Consider the following 17,569-nt stretch of genomic DNA (forward strand, 5'->3'; position numbering starts at 1 on the left):
ACGAACATAAAATATTACTTATACAAGGGGGTTCTTCTCTTCCACAATACCTTGCTCTTTACGCTAAAGTATTTTTAGTAACTCTAACTAGTTATTCTACGGCCTTTGTGATTCAAGGGTCATTCTTAAGGATTTGGGAAAAAATTCAAGCTTTAGTGTAAAGAACGAGGTATTGACGAGGGGGCAAACCCCCTCACATACGTAATAAAAATGTACAATTATATAAGTTCGGTGCATAAGCTATTTCGTAAGGTACGTATGTTTATTACTAACAAAAACGTTTGTAAAAAAATAAAACAAATCTAGTTGTATTTCTAAGTAACCAAAAATTGGGAGGTAACTAGGCCTCCTCTCCCACCCCCTTTTTTTTAGCGAAATCATCCGATCAAAACCATGAGAAAACCATTTAGCTTGTAATTAACATAAAAATTGCTTCTCCAGACTAAACATCCGTATGATATATGGGTAGATTATTGCAAAATAAATCGTGCGAAGAGTACGTTCCGGCAGAATATGCTTCGATCTTTTGAGGATGCCAACTCCAAGTGCAACTTTGGTGGAGATAATGTCGCTATGATGCTTCTACGATAGATTAGAATCAATATGGAAGCCGAGGTACCGCAGTGATATAGCTTGTAAAATAGGTTTTTCACCAAATAGAACTTTACTACTTACATCAACAGAATCACCCACTCCACAGAATGTCAGTAAAAAATTTTCTTTACATTCACACACAGCAAACTTAAACTTGTAAACATCTCTAATCTTTTGAGAGTAATATGAGCTTTTGCTATTAAATTATCTGCAGATTTTGCAAATTTTGTTAGCAATAATGTTAGTAATATATGTATCCTTTAGATAAACGCGCATCATGTTCACGTAAACTAAATAAAGTAAAGGACCCAGCACAGACATTTTGCTATTTATAATGTTAGATATTGTCGTATGAGTGTCTACACCAGATAACTACTTTAACCCATGAAATACAAGGCTATCAAGCATGGGCTCTTGATCATAAATATCAAGCTTTTTTTCTATTCGACCAATTCTCTCCTCCAAATTTTCAATTTGAATTCTCAGAATACCTAGTAGAGCCTGCTCAATTTTTGCAAACTATGGATTAAACTCGAGCGTGATTGAATCATAAACCTGGCTGATTATCAGTTCAGTATCTTCTTTTTTCAGTGAATTTGGATCATTGAACTTTTCAGTAAATGAAAGTAAGCAGCAACATTAAAACTTAAAACGAACAGAAATTACTCCGTATATGAAAGGGGCTTTTCCTCCTCAACGCTCCGCTCTTTACGCTAAAGTTTGACTCTTTCTATTAACTTTATTTTTAAAACAGTAAGAAACTTTAGCGTAAAGAGTGGGGCGTTGAGGAGGAAAAGCTCCTTTCATATACGGAGTAATTTCTGTTCGTTTTAAGTTTTAATGTTGCTCCTTACTTTCATTTAAAAAAGCTTGTTTTTTTTTATTTAATTTCTGGACGTTTTTGAATTAATGCATGTTTTGATCTTGGCTCTCCGCACATAATAATTAAAGCGAAATTTGCATATGAATTAATTGCAATTAATCGGAATATTTTGAGAAAAAAGGAGCGAGGGAGGAGGCCTAGTTGCCCTCCAAGTTTTAATTAACTAGATCCAACTAGAACTTTTAATTTTTTACAAACGTTTTCATTGGTAAAAATATACGTAACTTACGAATTAACTTACGTAACGAACTTCTATATTCGTTTGTTTTTATTACGTATATGAGGGGGTTCAACCCTCGTCCATACCTCGCTCTTTACATTAAAGCTTAGATTTTGTCCCAATTCCTTAAGAATGACCTCTGAATCACAAAGATCGTAGAATAAATAGTTGAAATTACTAAAAATACTTTAGCGTAAAGAGTGAGGTATAACGAGAAGGTAAACCCCTGATATGCGTAATAATTTTTGTTCGTTTTAAGTTTTAATGCTGCTCCTTACTTTCAGTAGAAAAAACTTTTCATATTTATTTTTTCATTGTTTTTTCAAATAATGCTAGAAAATCCTGCGCCACCTTAATTGAAATTCTTTTCCCCCATGAGAAGTTTCTCCGTAGAAATATCCTCCCACGTAACCCCCCCCTCAACTCTCCCCCCTAAACCAAAAAAAAATCCCCCTGAAAACGTCTGTACACTTCCCAGTAACCATTACTATATGTAAACACAGGTCAAAGTTTGTGACTTGCAGCCCCTCCCACGGGGACTGCGGGGAGTGAGACGTCCCTAAAGACATAGTTATTAGGTTTTTCGACGATGGTGAATAAAATGGCTATCGCAGAATTTTGATCCGGTGACTTTTAGGAAAAAATGAGTGTGGGAGGGGGACTAGGTACCCTCCAATTTTTGGTCACTTAAAAAGGGCTCTAGAACTTTTAATTTCCATAACTATGAGCCTTCTCGCGACATTCTAGGACCACTCAGTCGATACGATAACCCCTAGAAAAAAAGGAAAAAAAAAAAAAAAAACAAAAACAAACAAATAAACACGCATCCGTGATCTGTCTTCTGGCAAAAATGCAAAATTTCACATTTTTGTAGAGTTTTTTTTAGAGTGAAAAAATTCCATTTTTTAGAGTTTCGGTTACTATTGAGCCGGGTCGCTCCTTACTACAGTTCGTTACCACGAACTGTTTGATTGGTTATATTTTCCAGCAGAGGACTTTTTATTTTCTCCAGCTGGGCTTCAGTTGTAGCTAATTGTTCTTAAATCAGGGCGATACTTGAAGACACCGAGTTAGACCCTAATTTATCTCTTGCTTCCAGGGCTTAAAAGGTCTTAGAAACAGTTTCGTAAATTTCTGTGGTATTAGCAAGTTTTTGTGGCACTTTGTATTTACGAAGTGACATATAGTGATCGTAAATTCTGTCAGTCTGTCTGTCTATCTTTCCCTGTTTTGCTAGTTTAGGTACTTCCAGATAAGCTAGGACGATGAAATTTGGCAGGCGTATCAGGAACCAGACTAGATTAAATTAAAAATAGTCGTTTCTCCGATTCGATCATCTGTGGGGAGTGGGGAGACGGTTAATTCAGAAAAAAGATCGGTTTGAAACCTGGTGGAAAAAATGAGCACAAATCCTAGATACGTGATTGACATATTCGGAACGGGTCTGCTCTCTTTGGAGATGTAGAGGAGGGTTAGAGATGTAGGAGGAGGATTAATTGTGAAAAATGAGAAAAATTAAATTAGAAATAGTCATTTATCCGACTCGACCGTCTGTAGGGGGGGAGTGGAGTGACGGTTAATTCGAAAAAACGAGGTATTTTTAAGTTACGAAGGAGTGATCGAATATTAATGAAATCTCATATTTAGAAGGATCTTGCAACTCAGATCTTTTATTTTAGATCTGGCTGAATCCAGTTTCATCGGGGGGAGTTGTTGGGGGACCAGAAATCTTGGAAAACGCTCAGAGTGAAGAGGTCAGGATGAAATTCGGTGGGAAGAATAAGCATACATCCAAGATACGTGACCGACGTAACTGGACCAGATCCACACTTTTTGGGAGAGTTGGGGGGGGGGTAACTCGGAAAAATTAGAAAAATGAGGTATTTGTAATTTATGGACGGGTGATCTTAATGAAGCTTTATATTTAGAAGGATCTTGTGCTTCAGCACTCTTGTTACAAACCCTGACCAGATCTGGTGACAGTAGCCAGAGGCGGAGGGGGAAACCAAAAATCTTGGAAAATGATCAGAGCGAAGATATCGGGATGAAACTTGGTGGGTAGAGTAAGCAAATATCGTAGATACGTGATTGACGTAACTGGACGGATCCACTCTCTTTGGGGGAGTTGGGGGGAAGGGTTAATTCTGAAAAACTAGAAAAAATGAGGTATTTTTAACTTAGGAAAGAGTCATCAGACATCAATGATATTTGATCTTTGGAAGGATATCGTGTCTCATAGCTCTTATTTAAAATTCCGACCGGATCCGGTGATTTTGGGGGGAAGCTGGAAGGGGGAACCAAAAATTATTAAACGCTTAGAGTGGGGGGATCGGAATGAAACTTGGGGGTAAAAACAATCGTAAGTCCTAGATATGAGATTGACGTAACTGGAACGGATCTGCTCTCTTCGGGAGTGCTGGGAGGAGCAGGGTTAATTCTGGAAAATCAAAAAAATAAGGTATTTTCAACTTACGAAGGAGAGATTGGACCTTATTCAAATTGGATATTTCGAAGGATATCATGTCTCAGAGCTCTTATTTTAAATCCCTACCGGATCCGGTGAAGAGGAATTTGGGGGAGACCTAAAATCTTGGAAAACGCTTAGAGTATAGGGGTCGTGATGAAACTTGATGGTAAAAATAAGTAAAAGTCCTAGAAATGGGGTTGACATAGCCGGAACGGATCTGTTCTCTTTAGGGGAGTTGGGGGGGGGGGGGTTAATTCTAAAAAAATAGACAAAATTAGGTGTTTTAACTTATGAAAGAGCGATCGTACTTTAATGAAATTTCATATTTAGAAGGAACTCGAAACCCAGATCTCCCATTTTAAATCCCTGCCATATCCAGTGTTATTAGGGGGGGGGGGACCGGAAATATTGGAAAACGCTTAAAGCGGAGAGATCAGGATGAAACTTGGTGGAAAGAATAAGCACAGGTCCAAGATAGGTGACTGACATAACCGGCTCGGATCTGCTCTCTTTGGTGGAGTTGGGGGGGGGGGAGTAATTTGGTAAAATCATAAAAAACGAGGTATTTGTAACTTGCGAACAGGTGCTCAGATCTTAATGAAATTTGATATCTAGAAGGATCTTGTGCTTTAAAACTCTCATTTTAAATCCCAACCAGATCTGATGACATTGAAGGGAGATGGAGGGGAAACCGTAATTCTTGGAAAACGTGAAAATCGAGGTATCTTACAAATGGGTGATCGGATATTAATGAAACTTAATATATAGAAGAATCTTATGTCTCAGATTATCCATTTTCAATTCGAATTGGATCCAAGGATATAGAGGGTTGGAGGGAAAAACAGAAACCTTGGAAACCGGAAATCTTGGAAAACGCTTAGAGTGGAGAGATCGGGATGAAACTTGATGGGAAGAATAAGCACAAGCTTTAGATACGAGATTGTTATTATTGATATGGATCCGTTCTCTTTGGGGGAGCTGGAAGTTGTTAATTCGGAAAAATTAAAAAAATTGAAGTGTTTTTAACTTAAGAATGGGTGACCGGATCTTAATAAAATCTGATAATTAGAAAAAACTCATGTCTCAATGCTCTTCTTTCAAATCCCGACCAGATCTGTTGACATTAGGGGGAGGGGAAGTTGGAGGGGGAAACCGGAAATCTTGGAAAACGCTTATAAACGCCGTAGATACGTAATTGACGTAACCGGACTGGATCCGCTTTCTTTGGGGGACTTGGGTGGTGTGGTTCAGTGCTTTGGTGATTTTAGTTCTTCTGGACGTGCTAGGACCATGAAAATTGGTAGGCATGTCAGGGAGCTGCACTAATTGACTCGTTACAGTTGTTTTCCCCGATTTGACCATCTGGGGGGCTGAAGGGAGAGGAAAAATTAGAAAAATTGAGGTATTTTTAACTTACGAGTGGGCGATCGGATCTTAATGAATTTTGATATTTAGAAGGACCTCGTGACTCAGAGCTCTTGTTTTAAATCCCGACCGGCATTAAGCCTTTGATTTTCCTCTTAAAGCAAGCTATTGATTCTTAGAATTTTGCTAGAGCTCTTATCACATGAGCTCTTGGCTCTTGGCTCCTCTTGAGCTCGTCAGAAGTGTCATATGAGCTCTTAGCTCTTGTTTTTGACGAATAGTATATAAATATAAGCAGATTCAAAAATTTATTAAATACCCCTAAGGGATTTCCTTCCTACCTTCAGGAACATATGACTTTAAATGACATTAATTTAATAGTATATGCATTACTCCGTAAAGCAAAATATATGATTACCCCGGTTCCAAACCGGGGTAATCATTCATTTATGAACGAGCGTATAAATTGCCAACTATATGAGATGCTGGGGGAAAACCAAAATATTCTAAGATACGGCACTATTGGGAATAAAATGAGATCCCGTGGAACTAAAATGGACGAATATCCTACAACTTTAGATAAAAAAAATAATGTTCGTATATTTTATAGGCCTACAATCGGCGTTTCTTTACTTTTAAGAGCCAATAATGTTTAAAATAACGTGTTTTAAAGAATAGTGTTCTTTTTAAAAATAATATTCATACATTTTATAGGCCTACAATCGCTGTTTCTTTACCTTTAAAGGCCAATAATGTTTAAAATAATGTGTTTTTAAGAATAATATTCTTTTTAAGAACAATTTTTTATCTTTTTTATGATAAATTTTCTTTTTAAAAATAATGTTCATACATTTCAAATGCCTACAATTAGTGTTTCTTTACTTTTAAAGGCCAATAATGTTTAAAATAATGTGTCTTTAAGAATATTGTTCTTTTTAAAAATAACGTTCATATATTTTATAGGCGGACAATCGGTGTTTCTTTACTTTTAAAGGCCAATAATGTTTAAAATAATGTGTTTTTAAAAATAATGTTCTTTTTAAGAATAATTTTCTTTTTAAAAATAACGTTCATACATTGTATAGGTCTACAATCGATGTTTCTTTACTTTTAAAGGCCAATAATGTTTAACATGATATGTTTTTAAGAATATTCTTTTTAAAAATAATGTTCATACATTTTATAGGCCTCCAATTGGTGTTTCTTTACTTTTAAAGGCCAATAATGTTATCTGCTTTGTAACAGCTTTGTAACCTAACAAAGTTCCATTCGTATGAGGTGTTAAAAATGATATTGCCTCAAGGTGTTGTTGCCAATTATACATTTTTTCAACTTCCTTTTAAATCTGGTCGTAATGCTGAGGAGATGTCAACATTCTTAATGGTATTCTGGCAAACCCCTTAAGGAGTGCTTAAGCTAATGAGAAAAGAGAAAATCTTGAATACTAAGAATTATTGCTAAAAATCATCTCTCATAACTACAAACTTAAGAATCTTATTCAGGGAATATTATTCAGTATAAGATCTACAAAACGACACAAAAATCAAGGCTGTATGATTAGTACAACCCTTTTAAATAGTAAAGGAAGAATATCTTAAATGGCAAATTTTAAAGGAAACTGATGATAAAAAAAAAAAAAAAAATTGACGGCCAAAAATTTTGAAATCTTGTGGCAAATCGAGAGGCTACTTTACAATTCTCTACATCATCTAAAAGTAATTTTATTACTACTTTTAAAAATTAGAGGTGTCCCCACTAATTAATTTTTTATGAAGCTCTAAAGAATAAAAATGCAAATTTGTTCGGCCTATTCATGTTAAAGCTTTCAATGAAGCCACAATAATTTTTTCATCAAAGAATCTGCTAGTGTCTGCTGTTAATACGCATTTCACTGCTATAGGAAAATAGCATTGGCTTCAAACCTCGGAGATTGACCTTAACCTAAATACCCTCACTTTTCTAGGCACCTTAATCTACAACTATTCAATATACTGTTCGATTAGGCGTTTTTCTTTATATATCACTCTCGAAATAAAGAAAGAAAACCGATTTGTATACATGTTTATTAATTGACCCCTTTTTGGGCCCTTGACCCCGATTACAGAATAAATATCCCATGTCTTGGTTTCTTTTGCTAAATAAAAATTATTCCCACTCTTGGACTCTCTAGTTCACCCGTTCCCCTTTTCTTTTACTTTCCAATTTTTGGTATTCCCTTTTAGCGTAATATTTTTCTCACAGACTGACTAATTACCTTGGATAGTATTTAGAATGTTTCACCCAGGTAAAAAATGTATTTTTTGACGGCTAGACTTGAGTAAGATTTGCTGGTGGTGGAATGGGAGAACTAGTTCTTTCATTGGAGATGACGCATAACTTTAAGTTGCACACTGTGGAGACTGGGATTGGCTGGTCCCCGTGAGTTGTACCTTGGGTGGTTTTAGTTCTGTCTCGGTAAAGAGAGATATTTTTGAGTCTTTTTGTGAAACTCGTTTTGAAAAGTATTAAGCTAGTCCTTCTACTTTTAACTTCTTTTTACTAGCCTAGAGTTGAGACAGGTTATTTGATTGAGCAGAGTCTAATAGAGTCCTTTGATGTGTGCTCTGGATTACATCATTAACTTCATTTAAGAAAAGGTAACTACTTAAGATTTAAATTTTCCCTTACTTCCCATTCCTTATGGTAGTCCCCATATTCAAAGCACCGCCCCCGTTATCATTTCAAAAGTACCTACTAAACTCGACGACCTTTCGAAACGGACTCACGCTATTAACAAAATTGGGGTCATGAAGCTATTCACAGTATAAAATCGGATTAGTCAATCCGCAATCAATCTGCAACTAAGGATTTCAGGGCTGGGGTTCCAATCGTGTTGAACAGCTGTGACGTCATGAAGCACGAAAATAAATTATGCAGCCTTTTTAGGGGGGGGGGGTGTCACTGCTAATTATGATGCGGTGATCTTTAATGAGTGTGAAGTTGTTATCGAAGCTGAACATTCGGGAAAATCGCAGGCGGTGAAAATTACCTTTCCTAATGCTGTATTTCTGAGCAGTAGCTTACGATTTGGTATCATGGGTTATGAATTCTTCCAGGTCTCTGAATTCCTGCTTCTGTCCAGTCGCTGCCATAATGTCAATCTCCCCACGACACGAAAATGAAACGTCGTAAGCCAATAAAATGTAGCCACTGTGCCGGCACTCATATATCATTCCGTCATTCTCCCTGTGAGGCTGATCCAAAATGTTCTAATTGCGAGGGTAGTCAAGTATCGTATGGCCTAAAATGTCGTGTTCTGTGTAATGTCCTGAGTAAGCATGCGATTCGGAAATGACTGTTGAATTGTCCGTATCATTTTGCTCGTTAAATATCTCTGCAATAAAAGATGGCTCAATAGACCAAAAAATGAATTATTATAACATTTTGTGTCTGTAAGAACATTTGCTTCCTGCCATCTCCGTTTACTCTCTACGAAAAAGTAGACAACATATTGATTTTACTACTAATCCCTGCAAAACAAAAGGCCATCCCTCCAAAGGCCTGGTATGTGCTAATAAACAATTAGATACATCTTTATCACCTGTCTTATTTCATTCCTCCGATAATATTATGGCAGTACGACTTGGTCATTTTGTATTTACAAATATATCTCTTCCTTGTGATCAGAAACGCCTAGCTTCACTTACTAAGTTTTCTAATGCCTGCTCATCGCTTGAAACTCTGCTAAGCATTATTGAAAAGCATGGGTATCGGTGGCTAGTGATAGTTGACTTCAATTGTGATGTTCATAGCTCCTCTAATCATACCAACTTAGTTTTAAATTCGTTGCCAATTGCTTACCGCAGAGAACTTAAACATCTAAATTACAGTTATATTCGTAACAGTGGTACTTTGAATAATATTAACCATTGTATTTGCTCTGCCGGTGTTTCCTATTTTGCGGTTCATGTTGATGACGACGAAAGTGATTTTGACCAGCTTCCCCTCTCTCTTACCGTGACATTAACTGTCGATCCACCTAATGATCTTCCTGTTGTAACTATAGAAAAATTGTGTATGAAACGAAAGTGGGGCAAGGCCAATTGACCTTAATATATTTTTATCTTAACAGCTTGTTAGCATCAAGATCCCTTTTAATCTACTGTGTTTGGCTGTTTTTTTTTTTTTTCGTTACAAACCAGAGTTCAACTGAATGTTTATTACTTTCGCTTAGTTGATTGAATGAAACAAGCTGAGAACATGGTCTCCCTTGTCTAGGTTAAAATCAAAACTTAAAGCCCGATTTGGAAAGAGGACCCCGGTCTGAAAGCTGCAAAATTGTTCTGAACTCTGGCTTGGCATATGAATTGCATATGGGTGGCCTTTGTGAGGCTAAATCTGTGATATAAAAGGTAACACAAAAGCGGAGTTTAAGCGGCATCTTCGTTTGGTTCGTTATAACAGTCCTGAGTTCCCTATAAGTGCAGTAAAATGGAAGGAAGTCATTTTTGGGTCTAGATTTGATTCAATAGGAATTAATGATATTATTCCAGATTTGTCTTAGCTTAGATATTATAAATTTGTTCTAGTAAAATTTAGTTTTGCAGTGTCATACTTTGTATGCTTAGACTTTATGGGCTTAGTCCTCATCATTTACATTGTGATTGTCCAACCCTGGTCATTCAGCTCCAGTCACTTTTTCGGTTCTGTTTATGTTCGTCAATCGTGCCAGATTTGTTTCTTTGCAGAACGATAACTTTTACAGTTAAAAGTGGAAAAGACTTTTGATTGCCGTTCATATAGGCCTATCAATTTTGCATGCAATGTCAGTAAGATTTTTGAATATGTTCAGTATATACATGTTCCCATATAATATTGAACACACTCAGAAGGACTCTAACCATTTTGGGTTTTAGCCTCGTACTGGGTGTCATCATGTAAATAAGATTTTAGCTTCAATTCTTTATAATGCCCAGTCTAATGTAATTTATGAATTTATGAATTACATTTTTGAGCTTTGGATTTGTCTACAGTAATTAGCTTTCTACAGTAATTGGCATGCACAAGTACTGTATTCTTTGACAGAGTTTGGATTGGACCCTTCGGCCATAAATGCACTTAACTTTTCGTATAGTAATTCTTTGTTTGAAATCTGGTAGAGGGTTCTACGGTAATATACCAGTTCAATCTATAGTAGGACAGGCTGGAGTGCTATCACCTAATCTATTTAATGCTTGTATTAAAAACGTGTTATCAAGAATCAGGCCTTCGTATTTTTGTGCTTTATTTGAGGTGTCTTATATTGCGTATGCGGACAGCCTGATAGTTTTAAACCGAACCAAGTCTATTTTGGGATTATCTGTGAAATATATATTAATGATGTTTCAGAATGTTGGTCTTGCTTTGAATGTTAATAAATACGAATATTTAGTTTTTAATTCCAAGTCATCAGCTCAAAATTTGTTCTGAGGTTCCTCAAAAATTCATAATATTCCGAGTTAAACTGTGGTTAGGATTTAGTATTTGTTCTACACTCGCTTTTTGTGACTCCAGGTTCTGAGAGATGTTTAAAAAAAGTTGAAGATCGAATATATCCGAAGATTGTTCATAGCCGGGGAAAATATTAACGCCGAGCTTTAGCTAAAATGAATTCTATTTACTATTCTCTCTTGTTTTTAAGTGTATTCAGTATTAAGTAAGAAAAATTTGCTCCAAATTCATATTGCTTATTTTAAATATAATATTTGCTCTACCTTCCCACGTCATATCGTAATACACATATAAATGAGAAGAATGATGCTACCGACACTGTTCAATCGTTTGAGTTACTTAGAGATAATTTAACATGACATGCCTTTGTGTCCCTAGGCCCTAATCACAGTATTATTTTTGTGTGTTGTGTGTAATCACAGTATTATTTTTTGTTTCTTCGATTAATATTTACGTTGTCAATGTCTCTCTTTATTTGCTTTTTCTTTCTTTTTAGTGCAATCTATTCCGCTTGTTTTATGTAAAAGTGGATAATAAATAAATTATTGTTAGTATAGAAATGACTAACATCATAGGTGTTTTAGATTCTTTGTTCATCGATATTAAATGTGGAGATAAGGATTCAATTGATGGTAATGTCTACTGATCTCTTATTACCTCTATTTGTTCATTTATACACACTGGATACGATCTTTGAGACGTTGAAAAAGTTAAATTTGATGGATACGAGGTCTTCCGTATCCTAAGATGTTCTCTCGTCTGCTGCAAGTACTTTACCTCCTATATGTATCCCATCTTACATTATGGAAAGTACAGTGACTTTCGTTGACAATATCTTCTGTACAGTTAATTTGATCCAAAATTTTGTGACGTTTCTGATCATTTCCCGGTTCACTCTTGCTACTATTTTGATAATATAAGAGGACTCGTGGGTCTAATAGAATGCCTTTTAGATTTGGTGAAGTTCATTTTGTTTGAAAACCTCTGAAATTTTAGGAAAAAAGTCGACTTAATCAGGTTCGGATACAAATTGTGCAGGTATGGCATTGTTCTTAAGAGATTATTTTAAAAACAGTTCGTGGTAACGAACTGCAGTAAGGAGCGACCCGGCTCAATAGTAACCAAAACTCTAAAAATGGAATTTTTTTAGCAATAGCTACATCATAAGAATTGCATTTTAATGCTGATTTTAAATATATAAGTTTAATCAAGTTTAGTCTTACCCATCAAAAGTTACGAGCCTGAAAAAATTTGCCTTATTTTAGAAAATAAGGGGAAACATCCCTTAAAATTTATAGAATCTAAACAAAAATAACACCATCAGATTCAGCGTATCAGAGAACCATACTGTAGAAGTTTCAAGCTCCTATCTACAAAAATGTGGAATTTTGTATTTTTTGCCAGAAGGCAGATCACGGATGCGTGTTTATTTTTTTCTCCAGGGTGATCGTATCGACCCAGTGGTCCTAAAATGTTGCAAGAGGGCTCTTTCTAACGGAAATAAAAAGTTCTAGTGCCCTTTTCAAGTGACCAAAAAATTGGAGGGAACCTAGGCCCCCTCCCACGCTAATCATTTTCCCAAAGTTATCGGATCAAAATTCTGAGATAGCCATTCTATTCAACATAGTCAAAAACCTTATAACTATATCTTTGAGGACGAATTACTCCCCCAGAGTCCCCGTGGGAGGGGCTACAAGTTACAAACTTTGACCTGTGCTTACATATAATAATGGTTATTGGGAAGTGTACAGACGTTTTCAGAAGGATTTTTCTGGCTGGGGGGGGGAGGTTGAGAAGAGGGGATATGTTGGGGGAACTTTCCATGGAGTAATTTGTCATGGGGGAAGAAAATTTCCATGAAGGGAGCGCAGGATTTTCTAGCATTATTTAAAAAAAAACAATAAATAAATAAGTATGAAAAGTTTTTTCATCTGAAAGTAAGGAGCAGCATTAAAACGAATTAAAATTACTACGCATATGAGGGGATTTGTCCCCTCCTCAATAGCTCAATCTTTACGCTAAAGTTTTTTTTTAGTAATTTCAACTATTTATTCTACGGCCTTTGTGATTCAGGGGTCATTCTTAAGGAATTGGGACAAAAGTTAAGCTTTATTGTAAAGAGCAAGGTACTGCTGAGGGGGTAAACCCCCTCATATACGTAATAGAAACACACGAATACGAAAGTTCGTTACGTAAGCTAATTCGTAAGTTACGTATATCTTTTACTAATAAAAATGTTTGTAAAAATTAAATGTTCTAGTTGCCTTTTTAAGTAACCAAAAAGCTGGAGGGGCGACTTGGCCTCCTCCACCGCTCATTTTTTCCCAAAATCATTTGATCAAAACTATGAGAAAGCCATTTAGCCAAAAAAATAAATTATAATTTCGTTTTAATTATTCATCTGCGGAGAGCCAAAATCAAAACCTGCATTAATTCAAAAACATTCAGAAATTAAATAAAAAAACAAGTTTTTTTAACTGAAAGTAAAGAGCGACATTAAAACTTAAAACGAACAGAAATTACTTCGTATACTAAAGGGGCTGGTCCCTCCTCAACGCCCCGCTCTTTACGCTAGAGTTTTTTACTGTTTTAAAAAGTAGAGTTGAGAAAAAGTTTCAAGCTTTAGCGTAAAGATCGGGGTGTTGAGGAGGGACCAGCCCCTTTCATATACGAAGTAATTTCTGTTCGCTTTAAGTTTTAATGTCGCTCCTTACTTTCAGTTAAAGAAACTTTGTTTTTTTTTTATTTAATTTCCCAATAGAATTTTCACTTTCAGATGCCCTCCTTGAACTTGGGTCAAGGCCCAAACAACTGAATCGCTGAAAAGCTGTCGTAATTAAAAATAAACACGTGCAATATCCTTAATTTGCAGTAAGGTGGCGAAACCTGTTCCGTTAATATAGGTCAAGATTGGCAGAATTTTCTTGGGGTAATTATGAGAATTGTTCTGATCTTTTTAATTTATTTGATACTTTTTACGAGTCAATTAAGGAGTATTTTCTTATATTTGCTGTGTTTCATCTCCTAATCGTATATCCAAGAGAACATTTGCTCCGAATACATGGATGACTCCTCGTCTCCTTAGGAGATGTATTACTTTACTTGTTTTTCAAATTGCGGTAAAGGTATTTGAAAAACATTGGCAGGCAATAAACTCTGTCCTTAGCCCCTTCTTTCAGTCTCCATCAGTCCCTTCATTTCTTTTTCTTGATGGCAAAATATCGACGGTGAGTTGAAAGTTCAAGATGCATTTACTTCATATTTCGTGAATATTTAAAAGGAACGTTTTGGATTTTAGTTCTTCTTATATGCAATCTAATTTCAGGCCTTAGCTTTGGCCACCTTGTATTAAGTTCATGTTGTTACAACCAGCAACTGATTTAGAAATTACTAGATTTGCAATGAAATTGGAGTATTCCATTTCGTCTGGCTCTGATAATATTCCTACAAAAGTCCGTACTGCCCTCAATTATCTCTCCCTAAACGAAACTATATAGTCTCTCCTTTCAGTATGGTATTTTCCCAAATAGTCTCAAGTGTGCTCGAATCACGATCATTTGAATTTCTATGTACATTTTGAATTTCCCTTTGGGGGGTTATCAATGTTCTTTACTTCTTATCATTAAATAGTTTTCTAAAACAAATTTTTAAGCTTATGAAAAATAAAAATATACATATGTGAAATCTTTTGTCTTTTTTTAATAGAAACTATGCCCTGCTCAGGATATTAAAATTGCAACATATTTTAGGCAAGCTTTCTCCACTATGATGATCATGATTTGCACTACGATTTGAGAAACACTGACATTCCTTTATTTACACTGTGATGATTATTCGCAAATAAATAATAGGCATACTCAAATTACAAGTGTTGTAATAAGAGTTAAGGCTGGAGACCCTCACAAAAAACGAAAGATTTTACCAAAGCATTGTTCTCTAGGCACGCAATTTTCTTCTGGATAGGATATAAAACCTAAAAGCTTTACTTAATAGATAAAAAAACGCTTGCTTACCATCCTATTAAATCATCATCAATTGCCATCTCCATCTGCATCTCCATTATATTCAAATTCATTTTTCTTTGTTTATCAGTTCTGACTATTACGGCTATTTCATTTCTTTCAAATCCCTCTTTATCCAATTTAGAAAGTAATTCCTGTGCTTTTGCTTTCATTGTGTTGTAATCTTTTACGCAAATAAACTGAGGTTTTTCTCCAATAACTCGAGTTCCTGGCCTGAAATCTTGACTACAAATTCCTTCTTGATAGTTTGATGATGATGATGTATAAAGTTGATTTAAAACGGCGTGTATGCTCCCTGTATATCTCAGACTATCTGTAAGATGTATATAGCGCGAAGAATCATATATTTCTTGTGCATTTACTGTTATGCATGATAGAGGACAATAAACATTTTTTAAAGGAGGCACGATTGAATATGAAGTAATCCAGCAGAAATTGGACTGGTTAATTGCTTTAATTATTTCAAATAATCCATGTTGATTACCAGTGAGCACACTGGTGAACACAGTACAGAAAAGCTCTATATCAACAGAACGTACATCATCACAAAATACTTTAAACTTTGTCCCTAAATCATATTTTTCAACATAAAAGAACTCTTTTGAGTCAGAAGAGCAGATTGCCTGCACCATTGGTTTTATCCCACCAATGAATATTATTAGTTTTGAAAGAGTTAGTTCTTTAAAACTAATTTTCGGTTTATCATTTCCATTCTGAATTTCAATTTGTTTCTTGATAGTCTGCCAAAAAGTATTTTGAATAAAACGTAGCGTTTTCTCATTTCGATGGTACACAATGATGACTTCTTTCATCTCTTTGTTTTACTTTTTGTGTGACTGCCAAAGTTCTAAAAACACCCTGACCATTTTTAGTATTAAACAATAAGTTTTCCCAGTCCCAGGTAGACCATTGATCTGTAAAAAAGGAAGATCACATTCTGCAATCACTTTTTGAAGAGGAGTTAGGAATATTCCTGCTACATCTTTGTGCGTTTCCTGGTTATTTTTCTTTTTGTTTTCTTCTCTTTTGTACTTTTTTGGACTCTTCGGTTTGTATTCTTCATCTAAGGCTTTTTGTATATTTTCTTTTGGGCTTATAGTGTCCCATTGTATCATTAGACCTTTCGATTCATTGAAAACATCCTTTGATATATTTAGATAACTTAGATGGGAGCCGTAAAACCTGAAAAACAGATGGTAAAAAAAAACACACATGTGGATCATCGTAGTTAAACCTTAAACCCTAATTATGAGGTACTCGTGGGCATTTCTTATTCCTAAATGCTTATTTTACCAAAATTACAACAAACAGAAAGAAGCACAAAATATGCTACAGTGCATATTAAAGTTGGCTTACTGACGTAGCATTAATTAGAGTAGGCTCTAACAGTCGGCCTGTCATATCAACAGCCATTTAGTAGAAGAGTTAAACACATTCCACCCTGTTATTAATGGACAATAGCAAGAATTTCCGATCTGCACGCTTTAAAGAGCAGAATCAGTGTGTGATACCCTCATAAATCCTATGCTCTAGTTCTTTAAGAGAATGGCAGGTATTTCGTGCTTATTTTTATCTTGAAATGAGGCGAAAAATTTCTATATGTATGATTGGAGGGCCTACCAGGCTCAATACTCGCTAACATTGCAAATTCTGATTCCAACTCCCATTGTTTAAACGGTAAGTTTTCCTTACCGTTTGGGGTCATACACGGATATCTAATTGAAATTATTTGCGATATAAAGTAACCATATGGGCCTAGCTGCAACTCCATCTGCCCCTTCATCCTTACCTTCCCTTCCATATGTGTGAAGAAGATATGTGTGAAGATAAGGGTTCCATATTCTATGAAGTTATAATTTTTCCTCAATTCCTCTTATCAGAAGGTCCTAAGTGGACCTTTGCACCCTCCAAAATTTGGACATCTTCTGAAAATATCTAGGAGGTGTTGAACTAAATCAAAACATATTATATGTATGCTGGCTGTCAAATAGAATAGTATGGGGGCTGTGGATCCAATGAGAACATTATTTGCATAGCCGGTTTCCTTAGAAACCAGATTGCCTGTACTACAAGGCCTACATCATTTGCATACTTACATGAGAACTTTATTTGCACATGTTTAACCTTCACTGAATCAGAGGAATGACCAATTCCTCATTTGTATATTACAGGTGGTACATACTAAATATTCCATTTCACAAGAGCTTCTTTTGCCTACTTACATGAGTACTTCGAAATCCTTAAACTCATGACAATTACATGAATAAATTTTTTATTTGAGTAGAATTAAACTAGTCTTATGACACGTGCTTGGGTAAAATAAACTGGACACATTTTATAATATGAACCAAATTTTAAAGATTCAAAAAGTGACAAAGCTGCAACCCCTTTTTTCTCATGACACACGCTTGGGTAAAGTAAACTGGTGAAAATATGTTCCCTAATAAATTAATTGCTATGGCATTTTTTAGAGGGAACTCATGATCATGCATGGCCCACTCTGAGGGTCCACCCATTCCCCTCCCCCAACTTTTGCTCCCCTGTTTAGC

General features: G+C 35.6%; 1 protein-coding gene across 2 annotated transcripts in view; it reads right to left on the reverse strand.

The window, feature by feature from the left end:
- Nucleotides 1–17,569, reverse strand: part of LOC136025136 (uncharacterized) — a 93,414-nt gene that overhangs the window by 46,586 nt on the left and 29,259 nt on the right. For both annotated transcript variants that reach the window (XM_065700883.1, XM_065700884.1), the window contains exon 3: nt 15,012–16,202. Coding sequence is in view for 1 of the 2 variants with exons in the window: in XM_065700884.1 (XP_065556956.1) it covers nt 15,012–15,832 (821 nt within the window). In the remaining variant the exon portion in view is untranslated. The remainder of the gene's footprint in view (nt 1–15,011; nt 16,203–17,569) is intronic.

This window comes from Artemia franciscana, chromosome 3 (genome assembly GCF_032884065.1).
Source record: "Artemia franciscana chromosome 3, ASM3288406v1, whole genome shotgun sequence".
Taxonomy (NCBI): domain Eukaryota; kingdom Metazoa; phylum Arthropoda; class Branchiopoda; order Anostraca; family Artemiidae; genus Artemia; species Artemia franciscana.